Raw genomic sequence first — 19,813 nt, 5'->3', positions numbered from 1 at the left:
CTGCACACAGGCCTCACTCGCCCTGCACACAGGCCTCACTCGCCCTGCACACAGGCCTCACTCACACTGCACACAGGCCTCACTCACACTGCACACAGGCCTCACTCAGTGCACACAGCCTTCAATCACACTGCATACAGTCCGCACTCAGTGCGTACTGCACACACTCAGTGCACACTGCCCTAACTCACAGTGCACACAGCACTCACTCAGTGCCCACAGCTCTCACTCGCCCTGCACACAGGCCTCACTCACACTGCACACAGGCCTCACTCACACTGCACACAGGCCTCACTCACACTGCACACAGGCCTCACTCACACTGCACACAGGCCTTACTCACACTGCACACAGGCCTCACTCACACTGCACACAGGCCTCACTCACACTGCACACAGGCCTCACTCACACTGCACACAGGCCTCACTCACATTGCACACAGGCCTCACTCACACTGCACAAAATCTTTGATTGCACTGCATACAGGCCTCACTCAGTGCATACAGCCGTCAGTCAGTGCACACAGCCCTAACGCACACTGCACACAGGCTTCCCTCACACTGCACACAGGCCTCACTCAGTGCACACAGCCTTCAATCACACTGCATACAGTCCGCACTCAGTGCATACTGCACACACTCAGTGCATACTGCACACACTCAGTGCTCACTGCCCTAACTCACAGTGCACACAGCACTCACTCAGTGCACACAGCACTCACTCTCTCGCACTGCACACAGTGATCACTCACACTGCACACAGGTGTTACTCAGTGGAAACAGCCCTCACTCAGTGCACACAGCCCTCACTCAGTGCACACAGCCCTCACTCACAGTGCGCACAGCCCTCACTCACAGTGCGCACAGCCCTCACTCACAGTGCGCACAGCCCTCACTCACAGTGCGCACAGCCCTCACTCACACTGCGCACAGCCCTCACTCACACTGCGCACAGCCCTCACTCACACTGCGCACAGCCCTCACTCACACTGCGCACAGCCCTCACTCACACTGCGCACAGCCCTCACTCACACTGCGCACAGCCCTCACTCACACTGCGCACAGCCCTCACTCACACTGCGCACAGCCCTCACTCACACTGCGCACAGCCCTCACTCACACTGCGCACAGCCCTCACTCACACTGCGCACAGGTCTCACTCACACTGCGCACAGGTCTCACTCACACTGCGCACAGGTCTCACTCACACTGCGCACAGGTCTCACTCACACTGCGCACAGGTCTCACTCACACTGCGCACAGGTCTCACTCACACTGCGCACAGGTCTCACTCACACTGCGCACAGGTCTCACTCACACTGCGCACAGGTCTCACTCTCACTGCGCACAGGCCTCACTCACACTCCACACAGGCCTCACTCACACTCCACACAGGCCTCACTCACACTCCACACAGGCCTCAGTCACACAGGCCTCACTCACAGTGCACACAGCCCTCACTCACAGTGCACACAGCCCTCACTCACACTGCACACAGCCCTCACTCACACTGCACACAGCCCTCACTCACACTGCACACAGCCCTCACTCACACTGCACACAGCCCTCACTCACACTGCACACAGCCCTCACACTCCACACAGGCCGCACTCACACTGCACACAGGCCGCACTCACACTGCACACAGGCCGCACTCATACTGCACACAGGCCGCACTCACGCTGCACACAGGCCTCACTCACACTGCACAAAGTCTTTGATCGCACTGCATACAGGCCTCACTCAGTGCATATAGCCGTCACTCAGTGCACACAGCCCTAACTCGCACTGCACACAGCCCTAACTCACACTGCACACAGGCTTCACTCACACTGCACACAGGCTTCACTCGCACTGCACACAGGCCTCACTCACACTGCACACAGGCCTCACTCACACTGCACACAGGCCTCACTCACACTGCACACAGGCCTCACTCAGTGCACACAGCCTTCAATCACACTGCATACAGTCCGCACTCAGTGCATACTGCGCACACACTCAGTGCAACTGCCCTAACTCTCAGTGCACACAGCACTCACTCAGTGCACACAGCACTCACTCAGTGCACACAGCACTCACTCAGTGCAGACAGCACTCACTCAGTGCACACAGCACTCACTCAGTGCACACAGCACTCACTCAGTGCACACAGCACTCACTCAGTGCACACAGCACTCACTCAGTGCACACAGCACTCACTCAGTGCACACAGCACTCACTCAGTGCACACAGCACTCACTCACCCTGCACACAGGACTCACTCGCCCTGCACACAAGACTCACTCGCCCTGCACACAGGACTCACTCGCCCTGCACACAGGACTCACTCACACTGCACCCAGGCTTCACTCACACTGCACCCAGGCCTCACTCACACTGCACCCAGGCCTCACTCACACTGCACACAGGCCTCACTCACACTGCACACAGGCCTCACTCACACTGCACACAGGCCTCACTCACACTGCACACAGGCCTCACTCACACTGCACACAGGCCTCACTCACACTGCACACAGGCCTCACTCAGTGCACACAGCCCTCATCACTCAGCGCAACCACAGCATCACTCAGCACCACCACAGCATCACTCAGCACCACCACAGCATCACTCAGCACCACCACAGCATCACTCCGCACCACCACAGCATCACTGGTTCAAATATGTTCTCTCAATGTTTCAAGCTTTATTACAAATGTCACAAAAAAATGTTAATATTTCACTTCTGTTTTGGGATTTTCGTCACTGAACATAATCTTCACAAAAGTTATTAACAAAAGTTTAAGCAATTGCCATTAAAAATTACAATCACTTTTATTTAAGTATTAATTATTTAAAAAAATTAAGCCATTGTTAATTGTAATATCAATACATCTAAGTCACGTCAATACAAAACATGTGACATTACAAATACTAAAAGTGTCACATATGCTAAAGTTAAAAGTATTGGCATTGTAAATCACAAAACAAAAATATAAAATGTCATTTACAAAACCAATAGCTCCAACTTTCCTACTGCGAGACCTATTGGCAACGCCAGTGCTTGTTTAAGATGTTGCACTGAAAGGAAACCACAAGGGAAACAAACACTTGTGAGCTATTAAGACCCCCAGCACACAACCATATCCTGTGTTTTACAGCTGACTAGAACTGCATTTCTTAAACCTGGTCAGCTTTGACTTACACAGAAAGACAGCTGTGTGATGAGCCTAGTGGGCAGGGGAAACCCTTACTGCTCCAATGGTATTTGAGATTATTACTGAAAAAGTGCAGTGTCCACTCACACGGAGCAAACGCGGGCCCAGTCTCACGCATGTAATATGGACGGTGAGTGGGGTGTGACATTGGTATAGGCAGGGTTAAGACTGTACCTGCACTTCTGATTGTTTACTACTTTAATGAAGGAAAAACTGTGCTTCATGTATACTTCCTACGAGGAAGACGGCCCAAATGTAGAGAAAAACTTACTGGTAGACATAGGTCTACAAACATCAAGGACTTTCCTGCATAACAATTTGCAAAAGATGAAGTCTCATATTTCTCATTCAAATGCGATGAAGAATATTACCTTTAAAGTTCTAATTTCAGAGTTCAATTCATGTAAAACTTTCATAGGATGTTTGTCTTCATAATCCTCAGAATCTAGAGTGGGCGAGATTTATGAAAATGAAAATCAATCTACAGAAATCAAGCCTTTAAACTAATTGTGCAGTTCATTATAGGAGAAATTGTGGCTTCTTATGAAAAAGCAACAGTTGCACCCTGGCTTCCTTGACATGTCTGTGCTTTTTTACTACGAAAAGGACAGATTGATGGATCGGGTCCGTCTGTGAATCACAAATGACAAAGCCCTAGGCATAAATTTACAAGAAAGTCCATAATCCCACACAGGAAAATCAACACACGAAAATACTCACTGGCAAATTCACACAAGAGCAAAACATGAAGGTTTATTTAAAATGTTACATTGTCAAAGAAGGCAAAAAGGCAAATGGTTAACGAAATTAATTTTCAAAATAGTCAAAATACCAACAAATGTGAATTAGCATAGGCAATAGAAGCGGGGCCCTATTCTATTTAATAGCCAGACCAAACACAAGCCAAATAAATTGTCATAGGAACTGCTCAGCATTTAAGGAAAGAGATAATCATGAAAAACTGAAGTACAGAGTCAATAAACGTACTAATATGAAGTCTGTACTCGAAGTAAAAGCTAGCTGGTAAACATTCCAAAAACAGCATGTTAAAAAGGTTTTCAGCAGTAGAGAAGCAAGCCTTTTGCATGGTGTGAAGTGACATTAATAAGTGCACTAATAAAGACAGTTGTAAAAACAAATCATAATTTAGAAATTAGATTAAATAAAATAAGCTCACTTCAGAAACCATCCGAAAATGATTATTCAAAAGGAACTTTTAATCTACATACAAGTGTAAGTGACATTGCATTACTAAACAATAGCAGCTTAAAATATGAATAAGGCACAGAAAGGAAAAAGAAAGATTGAAAACATGCCCACACCAAATTTCTAAAAGCCGCGCTTCTTTGAACTGTCAGTGCAACCATGCTGAAGCCAAGCAAATTAATTTCCGGCCTACTAAAGCCAACTTAAAACACATTTTAATTTACTTCTAAATTCACCCTCTCAGGTGTAACAATTCCCTCTTGCGCCCTTCTTGTCACAACCTTTTTCTGTGCCTCCTGCGCAGTCGGCTAGCACGCAGGGCTAACATTGTATTACCCCTGTGTCGCCTTATGGCACGCTATGTTACCATGACTGAAGTTCCCCTAAACCCTTAAGTATTTGCAAGTGTTTCCCAAAACCAGCAAATCCATTATGCTTGAATCCATGCAGCTTCCCCCAGAACTTGTGAACCATTAGGTTATCTGCACCCGCTGTTACTAGGACCTTGGAGTGGTTTTCCATTGAATCCCTGCAAGCTTACCCTAGAAACCCGTGAGCCAAAGGCAAGCCTTGCTTCCACTGTTACTGTGGCCTTGATGTTGTTTTCCATTATGCACATTCACACGAAAACGATACATTTGTTTCCCGTTATTTGGTTCTGATCATCAAGTTGCACCTTCCTTTTCTGTAAGGTAAAAGAGTGTACTAACACGTTTTTTCTCCATGGTTGGAGAACCTTCCAGATGGCAATGTGCCACACATGACCTAGCTACATCCGCAGAGCTTTCAAGTGGGTATATAAACCCTGCCCATTCCCAAACTGTGGCTAGGCCTCACTACCTGGGGAACCCTTCCCACTCATCTGAAGAATCCAGCCAGAACTGAGAAGTGCTCCAGTGTCCTTGAAGTCCATATGAACCGATGGTTCCCGTGGCTCCAGCTTCCTTGATTTATTCCTCCTCTCTCCCTCCTGCACAGGTACTTTGGGCCCTTCCCGCAACTCTCAAGATCTTCTTCAACTACAGTCAAGTGGAAGAACTTGGCTAAGTACTTGATATCAAGTTAGTGTGCATTCATTCTCCAATAGTAGTAAGCAGGACCAAGTATCTAAGTCTTCAAAGAGGATATACTTGTCCTCCATACCTACTCTATGGTTTACTGGGGTGCTTGTTGTGTGTTTATACTCCAGACCCTTCCTTCAATCTAGGCGCTAGAACTGCTGTCGTGCAAGGATTAAAGACTTGAGCTTTGTGTTTCTCTGATGATCAGTAGTACCTAGAGAAAGCATTTCAGAGTCTGAAATATGCATGAACCTTGTACCCCAACCGTAGTTCCAAGTGTGGGAGTGCAATTAACTCCAACCTTTGTTCCGAGTTTATCCCTGGGAATGCACATAACTTTAACCTGTGTTCTGAGTGCATCCTTAGGAGTGCAAGTAACTCCAACTTGTGTACCGAGTTTATCCTCAAGAGTGTAAGTAACTCCATCCTGTGTAACAAGTTTATCCTTAGGAGTGCAAGTAACTCCAGTTTCGAGTTTGCGTCTGAGAGTGACAAACTCCAATCTGTTATTTTGGTTATTCTTCTCTCATGCTGTGGTGCTACTGAAACCTGCAGTGTATATCACTGAAGTTGATGCATGTTGATTGTATGTAGGTCTTCAGGAAAAAAAGAGCCTGTCTGTACTCATTATGCTAACTCTCCACGGGATAGGGAGAAAACTCTAGTCTTTATTATATAACCCTCAACCAGCAGAGTTGCCCTTTTTTTTGTCCTCATGTCAGCATGGCATCTTACAAGTCAAGGACCATTTTCTGGCGCCCTTATATCGTATGGACCCTTGCCTTTTCTCATCCAAACCCTTAAAAAGGTTCTTTCATCCCGAAGGATAGACACCTCCACCATGTTCTGATATAATCATAGGACTCGGCAGGAAGAGAAAAATTAGAGAAGACAGGCATCTCCACGTGGCTAGCTTGACCAATCTGCTAACACCTGCCACAGATCCCTAGTCCTTAATAGATTACCATCTATAGCTGTTCTACGTGTCCACCTGGCCACTTTCACCCAGCCATTAGGGTGCGGGCTACAGAATCTGTCCAGTATTTACATATCTCTCATCTGGCCAGTAACAAGTAAAATAACAACCCCCTTTGTTTAATGTCAAGCCTTGTTTGCAAATCATGATTCACCCTGAAGAGCACAAGAGTTACTGTCAATGTTAATGGTATCTCCAAGATATGAATGGTAGATTCCACAATCTTCCAATATTGCTCTATTTCTGGGCATGTAAAAAAATATGAATATCATTGGCTTTTGGTGTTTTACATCTGTTTCAACTAGGGATCGGCTGAGACACAAACGTGGCTATTTTTTGTAGTGTCCAACACAATCTATTTACTGTAAAAAAGTGATGCCTTTTGAAATTTGCTGGTGTAACTAAAAAGTATAGTGCTTTTAGGGAGTTCTTCCAGAGAGATTGCAAGTCCTCTACCTGGAGTGTATCCTGCCAGATAGTGTGTGGGGGCTCTAATTTCCTTCCCTCCGCATCCACCAGTTGCATATACCACTTGGAGACTACTTTATTCTTTGCTCTTGTATCTTGAATATCATTTTCGAAGTCCCATAACGACCGTGGCTCTCGAGGTATTGTGGAGAGCCATGAAGTTAGCTGAACATATTTGAATGTAGATAATCTATTATCAGTCTTGGCTTTCAATACTTCCCAGGGGACCAGTTCGCCTTCAGATAAAATTTCACTACACTTGATCAACCAGGCTTGCTTCAGCGGTAGCGTAAAGCCATCTTTTAGGCCAGGGGAATCCCAGATCGGAGCTAATTCCGAGAAGTATCCTATATAAAGCATCCTCCACATTGTAAACCCTAAATTCAAGGATGCCTTTAATACTTTTAGTCTTACTTTTTTGAAAAATTTCTGAGCCCCAAATTTATACAAAAAAGCTGTCCCGAAGTAATTTGTCATTTCCCGTAATTTTGAGCCCCAGGTGGTTGAGTCAGGGTCCCCTATAAGTGTTCAAAACTTTGTTTAATTGGATACAATATATTTTAAGATCCGGCAGGGCTAGACCACCCACATGGAGCAGTCTTCTTAGCTTCTTCCATGAAAGACATATTCCTCGAGAGGCCCAGATGAAACTAGTTATTTTCCCTTGTATTTTATATATAATTTCTTTGGGGAATTTTAGCGGGATACTGTTTAATATATATGTTAATTTGGGGAGGATAGACATTTTTATCAAGTTCACCCTCCCATAGATAGTAAGCAGGAGATTTTTCCATCTAGTCGGGGCTCTGTTCATCTCTTTTGCCACTCTGACTAAATTCCGGGCAGGGCTATCACTAATCTGTTTAACTATATTGATCCCTAGATATTTCATCTCCTCACACCCTCTACCTTCCCAACTATCTAAATTCCAAACCAACACCTCGGTTTTAGTAGTGTTTAGAAGAATATGCAGAGATATCCCTGAATTCCTTAGTTAACTGTTCCATCCTTGGTATCGTTATAGCTGGGTCAGAGGGATAAATTATAAGGTCGTCCGCGAATAGGGCTATTTTGCTACAGGAGCATAGTGAGGGAATGGGGATGATCTGCTCATCTTTCCGCAAAAGCTGGGCTAGGGGTTCAATGTAAATATCAAAGAGGAGGGAGACAAGGGACATCCCTGCCTCGTACCTCTGGTGATCTTAAAAAACTCTGTCAAGGCTCCATTTACCAAAATCTTAGCAGTAGGCCCTTGATATAGTTTTTTTATAGCCGTAATATACCACACACATCGAAGTCTATGGATTACAAGACCGCCCCTAAAAAACAACCCAACAGACGCGGTCAAATGCCTTGGCGGCATCTATAGAGAATACTGCCAAGAGAAATGATCAAGTGGTTGCTAGATCAATAATCCCGATCAAGGACAGGGTCAATTCCTGGCACTGTCTCTTAGGGATAAAACCTTTCTGGTTGACATGAATTAGTTGGGGGGGGGGGGGGGGGGGCGTGGAGGAGGTCGCCTGAGCGCTGAGATCCAGGATCGAGCCCCCATTTATCCGGTTATCCTGATGAAACACCTCTAGAGACCCCTGTCTCCCTTTGAAAGTCGGGGGAAGGGGTTCCCCTGCGTCGGAGCTGAGGAGCGCTGCTCCTGTGACCCCGTAGGCCTGGGAACGATAGCCGGCGCATTCCCTGGGGTGACTCGGACGGAGTGGACAAAATGGCGACTGAGAAGAAGATCTAGGGCTCCGAGCGGCCGTGGTCACAGGCGGTCCTGCGGGTCACCCGGGAGCTCTGTTAACACCACCGGAGCCGAGAGACACCATCTGTGGGGCGATTCGTGCTCGGAGGAACCGTGCATACGGAATGCGCGAGGTGATTGATCGGCCTGCTGCAGAGAGCCGCACCGTTACATAGCGGGCTGCTGTTCCTGAAGCTGTGCGATCGAGCCCACTTCCTGGGAACCCATTGAGCACAGTGCCACCGCCTGCTGGGCCTCTCGGAGCAGACCATACCAACGTCAGACGACCAAGGTAGAGGCCAGAGAATATCGCGCCCTGCTGACTGCGTAGGAGGTAGGGGCCGTGGGCCGCCCTCCCTCCACGACCACCTTGGCCGACCCAGAGCGCGAAGAACATCTCGGGAGCTCCCAGGAGGAATCGAGGCCTGCTTCCCGTTGCGGCTGCAATTGAGGCTTATAACTGGGGGAGACAGTGCTGCGGAACGCTACTCGGGCCTCGTTGGGCCCCCAAGACCTCTGCTTGCCAGCCTTGACTTTCCACGGGGACGAGCCCGGTGGGGCTCCGCGGCGCTAAAGTGGCCTGAGGTTGGACGCCCTGGAGGCCCAACACATGAATGTTGGCAGGAGCGGGCCACAACACTACCCGAAGCGCTGGGGCCCAGATGTCGAGCGGTGATCCCGCTGGTTACCCCCCCCGGACCCACAATAGGGGAAAACCCATTCAGCACCCTAGAGGACGCAGTCCATATCCACCGGAGCCGAATAGAGTGCCGCACAGGGAGCTACAACCGAGCGGAGGAGAGACAAAACGGCGAAACACCGCACTAGAGGTGACCGGTGGGGGTGCGGCGAGAACTCATGACGGTGGTCCGAGACCAGGCCAAGCATTGAATGGAGATGAATGAGGACTGCCTTAGAGAGCCTAGGTTGTAGCGAACAGCAGGCCGGGGCGGAGGTTGCCGAAAACTTTAGAACGGTCGCCCCTCCATGGCGGAGCAGTGAAGGTCTGAACAGCGATCGCAACGCAGTGAGTGAGCACCTATGATTAAACTGGAAGTGTCTTATGATGCTACATGACGCACTCGAGTGTTCCCTTCCTGATCTGTTCTTGGGCCCCCGCTCTCTGAGCCACTCCTGAGAAGCTGAGAGGTGGGCGAGCGGAACGTGGTTGCAGAAAGTGGCCCTGCTGGCGTTTGCGGCAGGAGATGGAGGACCGATGAGCTGGGAGAGATACGACGCGTGCCCTGAAGTACAATTGACCTGCGACGGTCGCTGCGTTGATATCCGCCCAACCGTTGAACCCGCAGCGAACGGCAGAAAACTTGTAGCATAACGCCAAAGCTGTTCTGAAGTTGGCGGACCGGGACACTATCGAGAAACGGATGGCCCCACTTTGAACTGCTGAAGCTGATAACCTCAGGACTGTGGCCCTGACGACTATCGTCTGGGGAGGCTCCCCCGTGTTGCTGCTGAGGACCCCTGCACGCGACACGCCTGGATTGCAACTCGAACAGTGGCTGGGGTGAAGACTTCGGAGCGGTGGCCCGCGCAGATCTTTTCGATTCTGAACTACATACTCCTCACCACCTGCGACGGAGCAGGTAGTACACTCCCACCATGGGGAAACCTAAAGGGAACAAAAGTGGGGCTCAGCCAACGTCGGACACTGAGGCACCGGATAAGGGGGAACCATCGGACCCCGAACAACCACGGGACACACAACTACACCTTCAGCTGGACAAAATTCTGACCGCGATAGCAGATACCCGCGCAGCCCTTCAGCAGGATATAGCGCAAGTGGCCACAGGACTGGGCCTACTGAGAGCTGATCATGGAAAACTGTCCGATAGGGTCAAGTTGATAGAGGACACAGTTCAAACCCTTGAACCGGCACATAAGGACCTCACAATCACTATGACAAATGTACTGGACCGCATAGATGCGCTGGAAAGGAGAGCGGAGGAGGCCGAAGGGCGCAATCGCCAGAACAACATCCGAATAGTGGGCCTACCAGAGAAAGTGGAGGGGCAAGATATGGTACGCTATCTCGAGGACTGGCTCCAGACGGTGGTGGCGCCGGAAGGTCTCTCCACCTTCTACACACTGGAGCGGGCGCATAGAGTCCCGTCTAAGCCGCCGTAGCAAGGCCGCCCCGCGCCCGGTGGTAACCCGGCTATTGCATTATCAGGACAGAGATCTGCTGCTCCAAAATGCACGAGTGGACGGTCCCTATCAGGTGGAGAACAGCAAGGTTAATATCTTCCCTGATTACACCTACGAAACACAGCGCCGACGAACCTCTTTCCAGGCAGTTAAGAGAGAACTAAGAGCCGAGGGTCTACAATATTCCCTACTCTTTCCAGCAAGACTCCGAGTAATTGTGGATGGCACAACTAGGTTCTTCGATACTCCAGATGATGCCTGTGCTTGGCTAGAACTATACAAGTCCGGTAAGGACGCCCTCGAACAAAGACCAGGATGGGGCTCAGAAGGATTACCTCAACGAAAGTCGCGACGGATCCGTAATAGACAGAAGGGACTGAGGAGGCCTTCACAATCTGAAACAACTGCGGAGCAACTAGGAGTCCTAGAGGTGGTGTCCGCCCTATCAGGAACGCAGGCCTCTCCTTCACAGGAAGATGTGGTGTCGGAAAAAGGTGATGACCAATCAGACACTGAGCACTCGGAAACAGACAGTGTGCCCTTACCTGTGGTCACCCCGGCGACAGCGGAGGGAATGCTGGACGAAGGATAGAAGCACCCGGTGAGCTGTATGAGTTCGACAGAAAGACTGGGGTGAACTGCTTGCTGTGGCTATGGGTGGGAGTTGCTGGATGTGGATGGGAGGTGGGTGGTCATTGAGATGTTGCTTACTTGGGGCTCGACCGATCAGTGAGGAGCTTGGGGACTGGGCGGCCAACCCTCCCTTACCGCCCTTAAGGTGCACCCACAGTAACTACTGTTGTTTAGTCAAATGTTGATCTTTGGGAGAGTTTGGATGGGAACTAGATGGAGGTTACTAGGTCCTGTTCTGGGGGGGGGTGTGGGGGGGGGTGGAGTTGGGACTGTTTTGGGGTGTTACAGGGAGGGCTCATCATCGATGTAGACGTACTTCCACACTTAGAGCTCCTAAGGGGTGGATGGGATTAAATGGAATGCACAGGACACTGTGGGACACTGGGTGATTCAGCTAACTTGAGATGTATAACCTGGAATGTGAGGGGGCTTCATACCATGACATGACGAGATGCCACAAGATCCACGCTTACTTGGTACGTTGGGGAGTGCAGGTTGCATTACTCCAAGAGACACACTTAACGAAGGCTGAAGGACTGGCATTGCAGCGCAGGTGGAGGGGTCAGGTATATAACACCACATACTCAGCATTTGCCAGGGCCGCTTTAATTTGGATTAGAGCCGGGGTCCCATTCCAATTAACCAAGCAGATCATTGACCCAGAGGGAAGGTTTGTAGCAATAGCAGGAAGGTTACGGGGTAAGGACATTGCCTTATGTAGTATATATGCGTCCAACATTAACCAGTTGTCCTTTCTAGCTACATTATCCGGATCCTTGGCACACTTTCTCGTAGGGCCGTTATTAATGGGTGGCAACTTTAACTCTGTACTGGACGTCTCTCTTGATAGGTCACACTCCCCTTTGGCGGACTCTCCGACACACCGCACGGCCAAGGGTAGATTAGAATGGCAAACGAGATGGGGCCTCATAGATGCCTGGCGCACACAACATCCGCAAGGCCGAGATTACTCCTACTTTTCCGGTATGCACGAGCTTCATGTGAGGTTAGATGCGGTGCTATGCTCCCCAATGTTAATGCCGGCGATCGTACGAACTGAATATCTGTCGAGAACAGTGTCAGACCATAATCCTTTATTAATCGCTATGCAGTGGCTCCCTACCGTCTCCATTGTCCCTACTTGGAGACTGCGCCCGGAAGCACTGGAAGACCCCCTTTTTCATGATGCGCTGGAAGAGCGGATCACACAATACTTTGACGTCAATGCTGGCACGACTGAGGCAAGGGCGACGGAATGGGATGTCTTCAAGGTAGTCATCAGAGGGTTTTGTATAGGGAAACATATAGGGGTGCGGAAAGTTCTCCTGGATGACCTGGAATGGGCTGATAAGAAGCTCCGCGAGGCATAACTCCTAAGACTTGGTCACCCTGAGCTGCAAGGAAGGGTTAGCGAGGCGAAAGAAGCAGTTGCAGCGGAAACAGAGCGCCTGCGCGGTTTCGATTATAAAGCGGATACCCCGAGGACCCACGCAGAAGAGGACAAAGCAGGGACCCTGTTGGCTTGGCTTGCCAACCCCCCAAAAAGAGAGTCCCCCATAGTGACCATGCGCGCAGTGAACGGAGACGAGGTTTACACCCAGGCTGAGATTTCAAATTGCTTTACGAGCTACTATGAAACCCTGTATAAAAGCACATTAGCGACCGGTAATCCAGACACAGATGTTTTCCTGGAAGGGCTCTGTTTTCCAGAATTGGACCACGACCAGGCGAAAGAGCTTGGCAAGGAGATAGAGCTAGGGGAAATACAGAGTGCCATAAAACGTATGGCGCACAACAAAACCCCGGGTCTAGACAGGCTTCCCATAGAATTTTATGGAAAGTACACTGACCTTCTAGCGCCCAGACTGCTCGAAGTCTACAAAGAAGCAAAACTGTTGGGGCGATTACCACAATCCATGGGCGAAGCATTGATAATACCTTTAGTGAAGCCAGGGAGGGAGAGCGGAGACACTGCATCATAAAGACCACTGTCGATGCTCACCACTGATTATAAAATATTAAGCAGCATCCTGGCGTTTTGCCTGTGACAACACATAACATTGCTGGTCCATGAGGACCAAGCTGGTTTCATACCAACGCCTAATACGGTCACGAACATACGGCGATTGATGCGAATACTGGAGGGAGACCATCCCGGGGCTCGGCAGCCAATGACATTATCGGTAGACATGGAGAAGGCATTGGATAGCCTGGAATGGGAGTATCTCTATAAAGTGCTGAGACGCTTCGGAGAGGGGGAAGATTACCTGAAGTGGACGACGGTGCTGTATACTTCAGCAGTGGCCAGAGTGAAAACGGGCACGTTGATATCGCCTCAATACCCGGTGGAAAGGGGCACGAGGCAGGGATGCTCACTATCTCCCCTGTTGTTTGCGTTGGCAATGGAACCCCATGCGATGTCAACCCGGACGGGAAACCACTATGGGGGATTATAAAGTGGGGTAGGCGACAATATATATCGCTATATGCAGATAACCTCCTGCTCTTTCTTGAAGATGCCGGCGAGGCAATGGTGAGGGCCGTAAACCTACTAACGAGCTTTGGAGAACTATCCCGCCTGAAGGTGAACTGGTCCAAGACGTGTCTGTTCCCAATGCGTCGGGGGGAGTTCCAACCCCTCACGACCGGAGAGGTGCGATGGGAACCCAGTTGCTTGAAATATTTGGGTGTATACATTTACCATACGCCAGCCGACCTGCTGGAGGGTAATATCGGACGCGGACTACGGGCATTGAAGGGTAGCATGGCCTTTTGGGCTACTCTCCCGCTGTCAGTGGCGGGCCGAATAGCACTACTGAAAATGGTGGCGCTTCCACGGCTCCTATATTACTTCAGGACACTGCCAGTATTGATACCCACCAAAACCTTCTGCCTTCTAAAGTCCATGATAGTGTCCTTCCTTTAGGGGCGGGGCACCGGAGGATAGCACTAAACACGTTAAGACCTAAAACGGAGGGGGGACTGGCGGTTCCTGATTTCGAACTATACTACTTGGCAGCTCAACTGCAGATCTACACGCAGGAAATAGTGCGAGAATTTAGAGGTCCGGAGCATAGAAGAGGCCTAGGCATACCTCGCCATGTTCTTTCTTTCATAGCGCTACAGCAGAGATTGGGCCTTAGGGATCTGACGCAGGAAGAAAAAACTATCCGGTTGTGTTGGAATCGGTCGCAGCGAAGGGCGGGCGTACTACACCCATATGCCCCCGAAATCCCAATAGGGATGCGGACAGCCCTACCACATGGTGGCGATTGGTCGCAGCTGCGAGATTGGGAAGAGGCAGGAGTTCAAATGCTGGGGGACCTGTATGAAAACGGAGAACTACTGCCATACGCGACACTCCTAGAGAGCTTCGATCTACCTAGAGGGGGTTTCCTGCTGCATGCAGAACTAACGCGAGCAATACAGAAACATTGGAGAGAGGGTTTGGTGGAGCCAAGAACAACGATGGCTTGCCATTATACTATGATGGCGGCGGGCACCTTTAAGGTGGTCACCTGCCTCTACTCCAGAATGCTCAATAAAGGGCTGTCACCTCTGGCAACGCTGAAGGGAAAATGGGAAGCTGACATAGGGAAGGATATTCCTGAGGCGGTGTGGGCACAATTAATGCGGAGGGCCTGGAAGAGCACGCGCAATGCAAGATTCCAGCTCGTACATTTTTATATCCTCCACCTGGCCTACCTGACACCAGGAAAGATCAAAAAATACTTTGAAATAGATTCTGCAGCGTGCCCCAGATGCACGACGATTGGGGCAGAATTAGATCATATGCTATGGACGTGCCCTATGTTAGTTCCTTACAGGAAGGAGGTGGGAGACACTCTGAACGCGATAACGGAAAGGAGCCTGGAATTTGATTTAGCCGTAGGTGTCCTGCCCTGGTTCCCCCATACTCCCAAGAATAAGATCACAAATAAATTCGTAGATATGGGACTCATATTGGCAAAACGTGAAATCACAAAGCACTGAAAAGCGACAGCAGTACCCAATAGTACTAGGTGGAGGAATTAATTCCTTAAATGGGCCGGAGGCGAAAGTGTGTTAAGATTCCAAACTGGGTGGAGGCAACGCAATGAAAAGGCCTTAGAAGCAGCCCAGGCGTGGGACACATTAGTGCAATCTCTGCAAGACTATGGTATACAAGATGAAATAGTGGAATAGCAACGCAGTTGGAGAATATCCCCGAGACATGACAGGCACATCATACAAAACATTACCTGCCAACTCCTGTGCACACAGGATACTACGACTAGTGCTGATTGTAAATATCAATGATGGGGATCTGGGGAGGCGGGAGGGTTTATAGGGGAGTTCCTTAAGAAACTAGAAGGGAGTGTTGGGGTTCATCCTTTGAGGTTCCGTATATTTGATCTTGCTCGCATCCTAGCTTGTTATTGAAAATGTAACCAAGGGGGCCTATATTGGGGGCGTAAGAAAGCATGGGAAATGTAATTGATTTTGTATGGTGTAGGAAACAAAACCCAATAAAATTTGTTTAAAAAAAAAAATGAATTAGTTGGGGGGCTACCTAGACCAATCTCCCTGCTACAATGCCAGCACAGATTTTATAAATCGACATTTAGCAGGGAGATGGGCCGATATGAATCCGCACTCTTCGGATCCTTTGCAGGCTTAAGAATCAAAGTAATTATAGCTTTCATCCATGAAGCTGGACTTTGTTCCTCCCTCTTATATAGAATTAAACAGTACTACCATATCTGGGGCTATTTCATTGGCAATTGTCTTATATAGCTCTCCTGGCAATGAGTCATGGCCTGCTGCCTTCCCGCTTTTTAAATGTTTTATTTGCGCTCTAATTTCACTCTCGGTGATCTCAGCTTTTATTATCTTCCTGCCATCACTTGAAAGAACTGGGAGATCCACCGTATCGAGCCAATGCTTTAAAGTTCCCTCCTCTGGCCAGATTTCCTCATTGTATAATTCTGAAAAAAGCGAGACCAGGAGAGCCTTTATCTCGTCTTCCTTATTTGAAATGTCTCCCTGGGCATTGATTATTAATTCTCGAATATGATTTTGGGACCCGTCATCCCTGGACTTCCAGGATGAACAATGAGCCTGCCTTCTATCCATACTCACATAGGTCCATGTTATCAGTTACCCACTTCTCACGCCACTTGGCCTCTAGGTTCATCCTTTAGTTTAACCTTGCCTCTTCCACCCCTTGGTGGCATGCTTCATCACAGGATTCATCCTGTTCCGCTGCAAAACAGGGCATGCTGCGACCTTTGGATTACATGGGAGCACTAAGTGGTATAGTCTAAATGATGAGAAAAATAGGATTGCAAATAGTGGTTTTTGTCTCTTTCCTACACACACACTAAGCACTTTAAACTTTTTCCACAAAATGGCTGAAATTACAGGTCTGACTTACTCGGCTGAGGAAGTAGAGAGGCTCCTAGCATCCATATCCCCTTTTGAAGGGACTAGCAGCCCACAGGTGTAGACATTAAAGACTCGGATGAACTCACAATTTTGATAAACCATGATCCACAAGATTATGATGACTGAGTACCTGAGAGAGAACGCTGCACTACAAGGCTACAAGGACTAATTGTGGGAAACAAACCATTTATCTTTCAGCATGACAAAGTCATTAAGAAGGATTGATCATTGATCTTGTGGCACTGCACACAGGACTGGCTGATCCCAATTCAATAAGCAGCTTGTTTATCACAGGATCTCAAAATAGAGTTTCATACAATTGAGGTCCGTTTTAAGTCCTACCAATCAACCGCTAGTCTGAAGAAAAAAGACCAGAAGAACCAAATCAAACTATGAATGGGTTGGAAGTCACACTCAAACAAACAAAATTTAACAAACTCAAGAAAGACCCCAAACCATTCACGGATGAACAAATGTGCCCATACATAATAGATGATTATGTCATCTCGGAGAGGAATTTAGGCAACACAGATAGCGACTCAACCAAAACTAGTTCAAAAAGCTCCTATTTCAGCTCAAGCAACAGTGGTGATTACTGAGAAAGAAAGGGCAACAGAAGGGGAACATGGTTCAGAAATGGACATAGTGGAGTAGTGTGGCTCACTGGTTAGAGGCGGCAGACCCGAGAGCAGAGAACGGCCCGGGACCAGGGTTCGATTCCTGGCGCGGCAGGTTTCTGGACCAGGGTCAGCGGACTCGATAATTCTCTCGCCTCGGTGCCCACTCTGATCAGCGATCACACTCGGCAACTCTGGGCATTAGCTTGCCTCATCTTCACTAACGGCCCCACCAGACCGCCGGGGATGCCTGGTCTCACCCTGGAGATACCCATTAAGGGACCATCTCTCAGGGAAGCCAGGAAGGGTTTCGCAGCGGTCGAAGCGCCTTGGGACCCTACGGGTAAGTAGTGCGCTATATAAATGCCTATACATTTACATACATTTACATTTACAAAGGATGTGGCCCATACTACAGCCCTCCAATGTATCTGCGGCACCCCTTTTTCAGCAATGGAACCCGTCAAGCGGTGCTTACACACCATACTAATACAGTCAACGAAGACCTTTTTTTATGGGCAGGTGAAAGCCGCTCCAGAGGCAGAACGAAGAGAAAGACCCAGGTCCAATAGGTCCCCACAGGAAAACAAACAGGGATGACAACCATGAGCTCTCATGTTGAGATGAAATGTGTTGGCTGGGCTACTGCTGGACATTATAAAGAAAAATGTGTTTGAAAATCTTATCTTATCATGGCTCCTGCTTCAAATTGGACCTTTTGAGTAGATCAATATTGTGTGAAAACAATTTGAATAGACTTTGCACTAAATCAAATTCTTAGTTCTTGAATGAACAATCATTGGACTCTTTAAGCACTCCCTTCTTGCATGGGTTCTCTTTATGTATATCATGGTCTGAGCAGTAGGGCCAACAGAGGGTTGAGGGTTGAGGCTTGAGTATATGTAAGATACTAACACCTATGTGGTCACATTAGAGCCAATATTGCTATTCTTGGAGACAATTGCAAAGCCAGTGAGTTTAACATAAGGATTAAACTCTGGGCCTTTTTTGAAGGAATACCTCAAGGAGAGGACACACAAAGAAAACACACGACTACGAGTTAAGTCAACCGTTACACCCCCTTCCACGGCAGTCCCAGTTGAAATACTTGCATTTGAGAAAGCAGTCCTGAAGGATATAGGATAAATAAACCCCAGCCTCCTAAAGACTTTTCACACCACCACCAATAAGGAGAAATCGGCCATTAAAGAGCTAGCTAATGACGACCATAGTGATTGAACCAGCAGACAAAGGGGGAGCCAGCGTCATTCAATCCACAGAGGCATACCAAAAAAATGCCACCGGCTTTTCACGGATGAGAGAAACTATGAACATCTCCAGACTGACCCAATCAATCTCCTGAGAACAAGGATCACCAGAATAACCAAAAAAGCTTTGGCCAAAAAACCGATATCACAAAAAGAAGGTGAATTCCCAACCAATAAAACCCTAACTACACCATACTTCTGGGCCATCCCTAACATTCATAAGCAGCTGGAGAACCAGCCAGGGCGCTCAATAGTATCATGGACAGGTTAAATTCTGGAACCTTTATTAAGGTTTGCTGACGCTTTTTTCCAGACCCACTGTCCAGAACACAAGCACATACCTCAAAGACAGCAAAGATGTGTTAAGTCTCTTTAGAGTCACCACTTTTGACCCAGGTACCAATGTTCTTCTGGGCCTAAATATTGACAGTCTTTATACAAGCCCCTCAAAATAATTTAGGAAGTCCTATTTAAAGTGGACTGGGATACCATCCCCCCAGAAATGTTGTCAAGGAGTGCTGTAAGTGGGCCCTGCCCAACACTTTGACTTTGAAGGTACCCTGTTTCTGCAGAAGCAAAGGACCAGCATGGGCAGCACCTTTGTGCCGATAATTGCCGGTCTATACATCCATCATCTGGAAACACACAAGATTTTAATCCCTACCTAAAACATATAATATAATGGAAGAGATATACTGATGATGTGTTGGTTATTTGGAAGAAGAACAACCTGACAGTTAAACACATTTTGAGCTGGCTGAACACACACAACGAATTTTTGAAATTTACATACACTGTAAGAGACATGGAACTAGTATGCCTTCATCTCACTATAACAACTGATCAGGACACCCTCAGAACCACTACTTATGAGAAACCAAAGGCAAAAAACTGCTTACTACTTCATGACCGCTTCTATCCGCGCCATTTAAAAAATAATCTTCCTTTTGGTCAGTTTTTAAGACTGAGGAGGAACTGTTCAGATAAAGGATTACAAGCAGGCCATTTGGCAACTAAACTGGAGGCCAGAAAATACCCCCAAAGAATAGTT

The 19,813-nt window shown here is 48.3% G+C and overlaps 1 protein-coding gene across 2 annotated transcripts in view; it reads right to left on the bottom strand.

Moving 5' to 3' along the window:
- Positions 1-19,813, bottom strand: part of SKA3 (spindle and kinetochore associated complex subunit 3) — a 627,619-nt gene that overhangs the window by 542,523 nt on the left and 65,283 nt on the right. For both annotated transcript variants that reach the window (XM_086935202.1, XM_086935203.1), the window contains exon 3: positions 3,571-3,644. In XM_086935202.1, coding sequence (XP_086791328.1) covers positions 3,571-3,644 — 74 coding nt within the window. The remainder of the gene's footprint in view (positions 1-3,570; positions 3,645-19,813) is intronic.

The sequence above is a fragment of the Lissotriton vulgaris genome, chromosome 8 (assembly GCF_964263255.1).
Source record: "Lissotriton vulgaris chromosome 8, aLisVul1.2, whole genome shotgun sequence".
In the NCBI taxonomy this organism is placed as follows: Eukaryota; Metazoa; Chordata; class Amphibia; order Caudata; family Salamandridae; genus Lissotriton; species Lissotriton vulgaris.
This window is presented reverse-complemented; position numbering and strand designations above follow the sequence as displayed.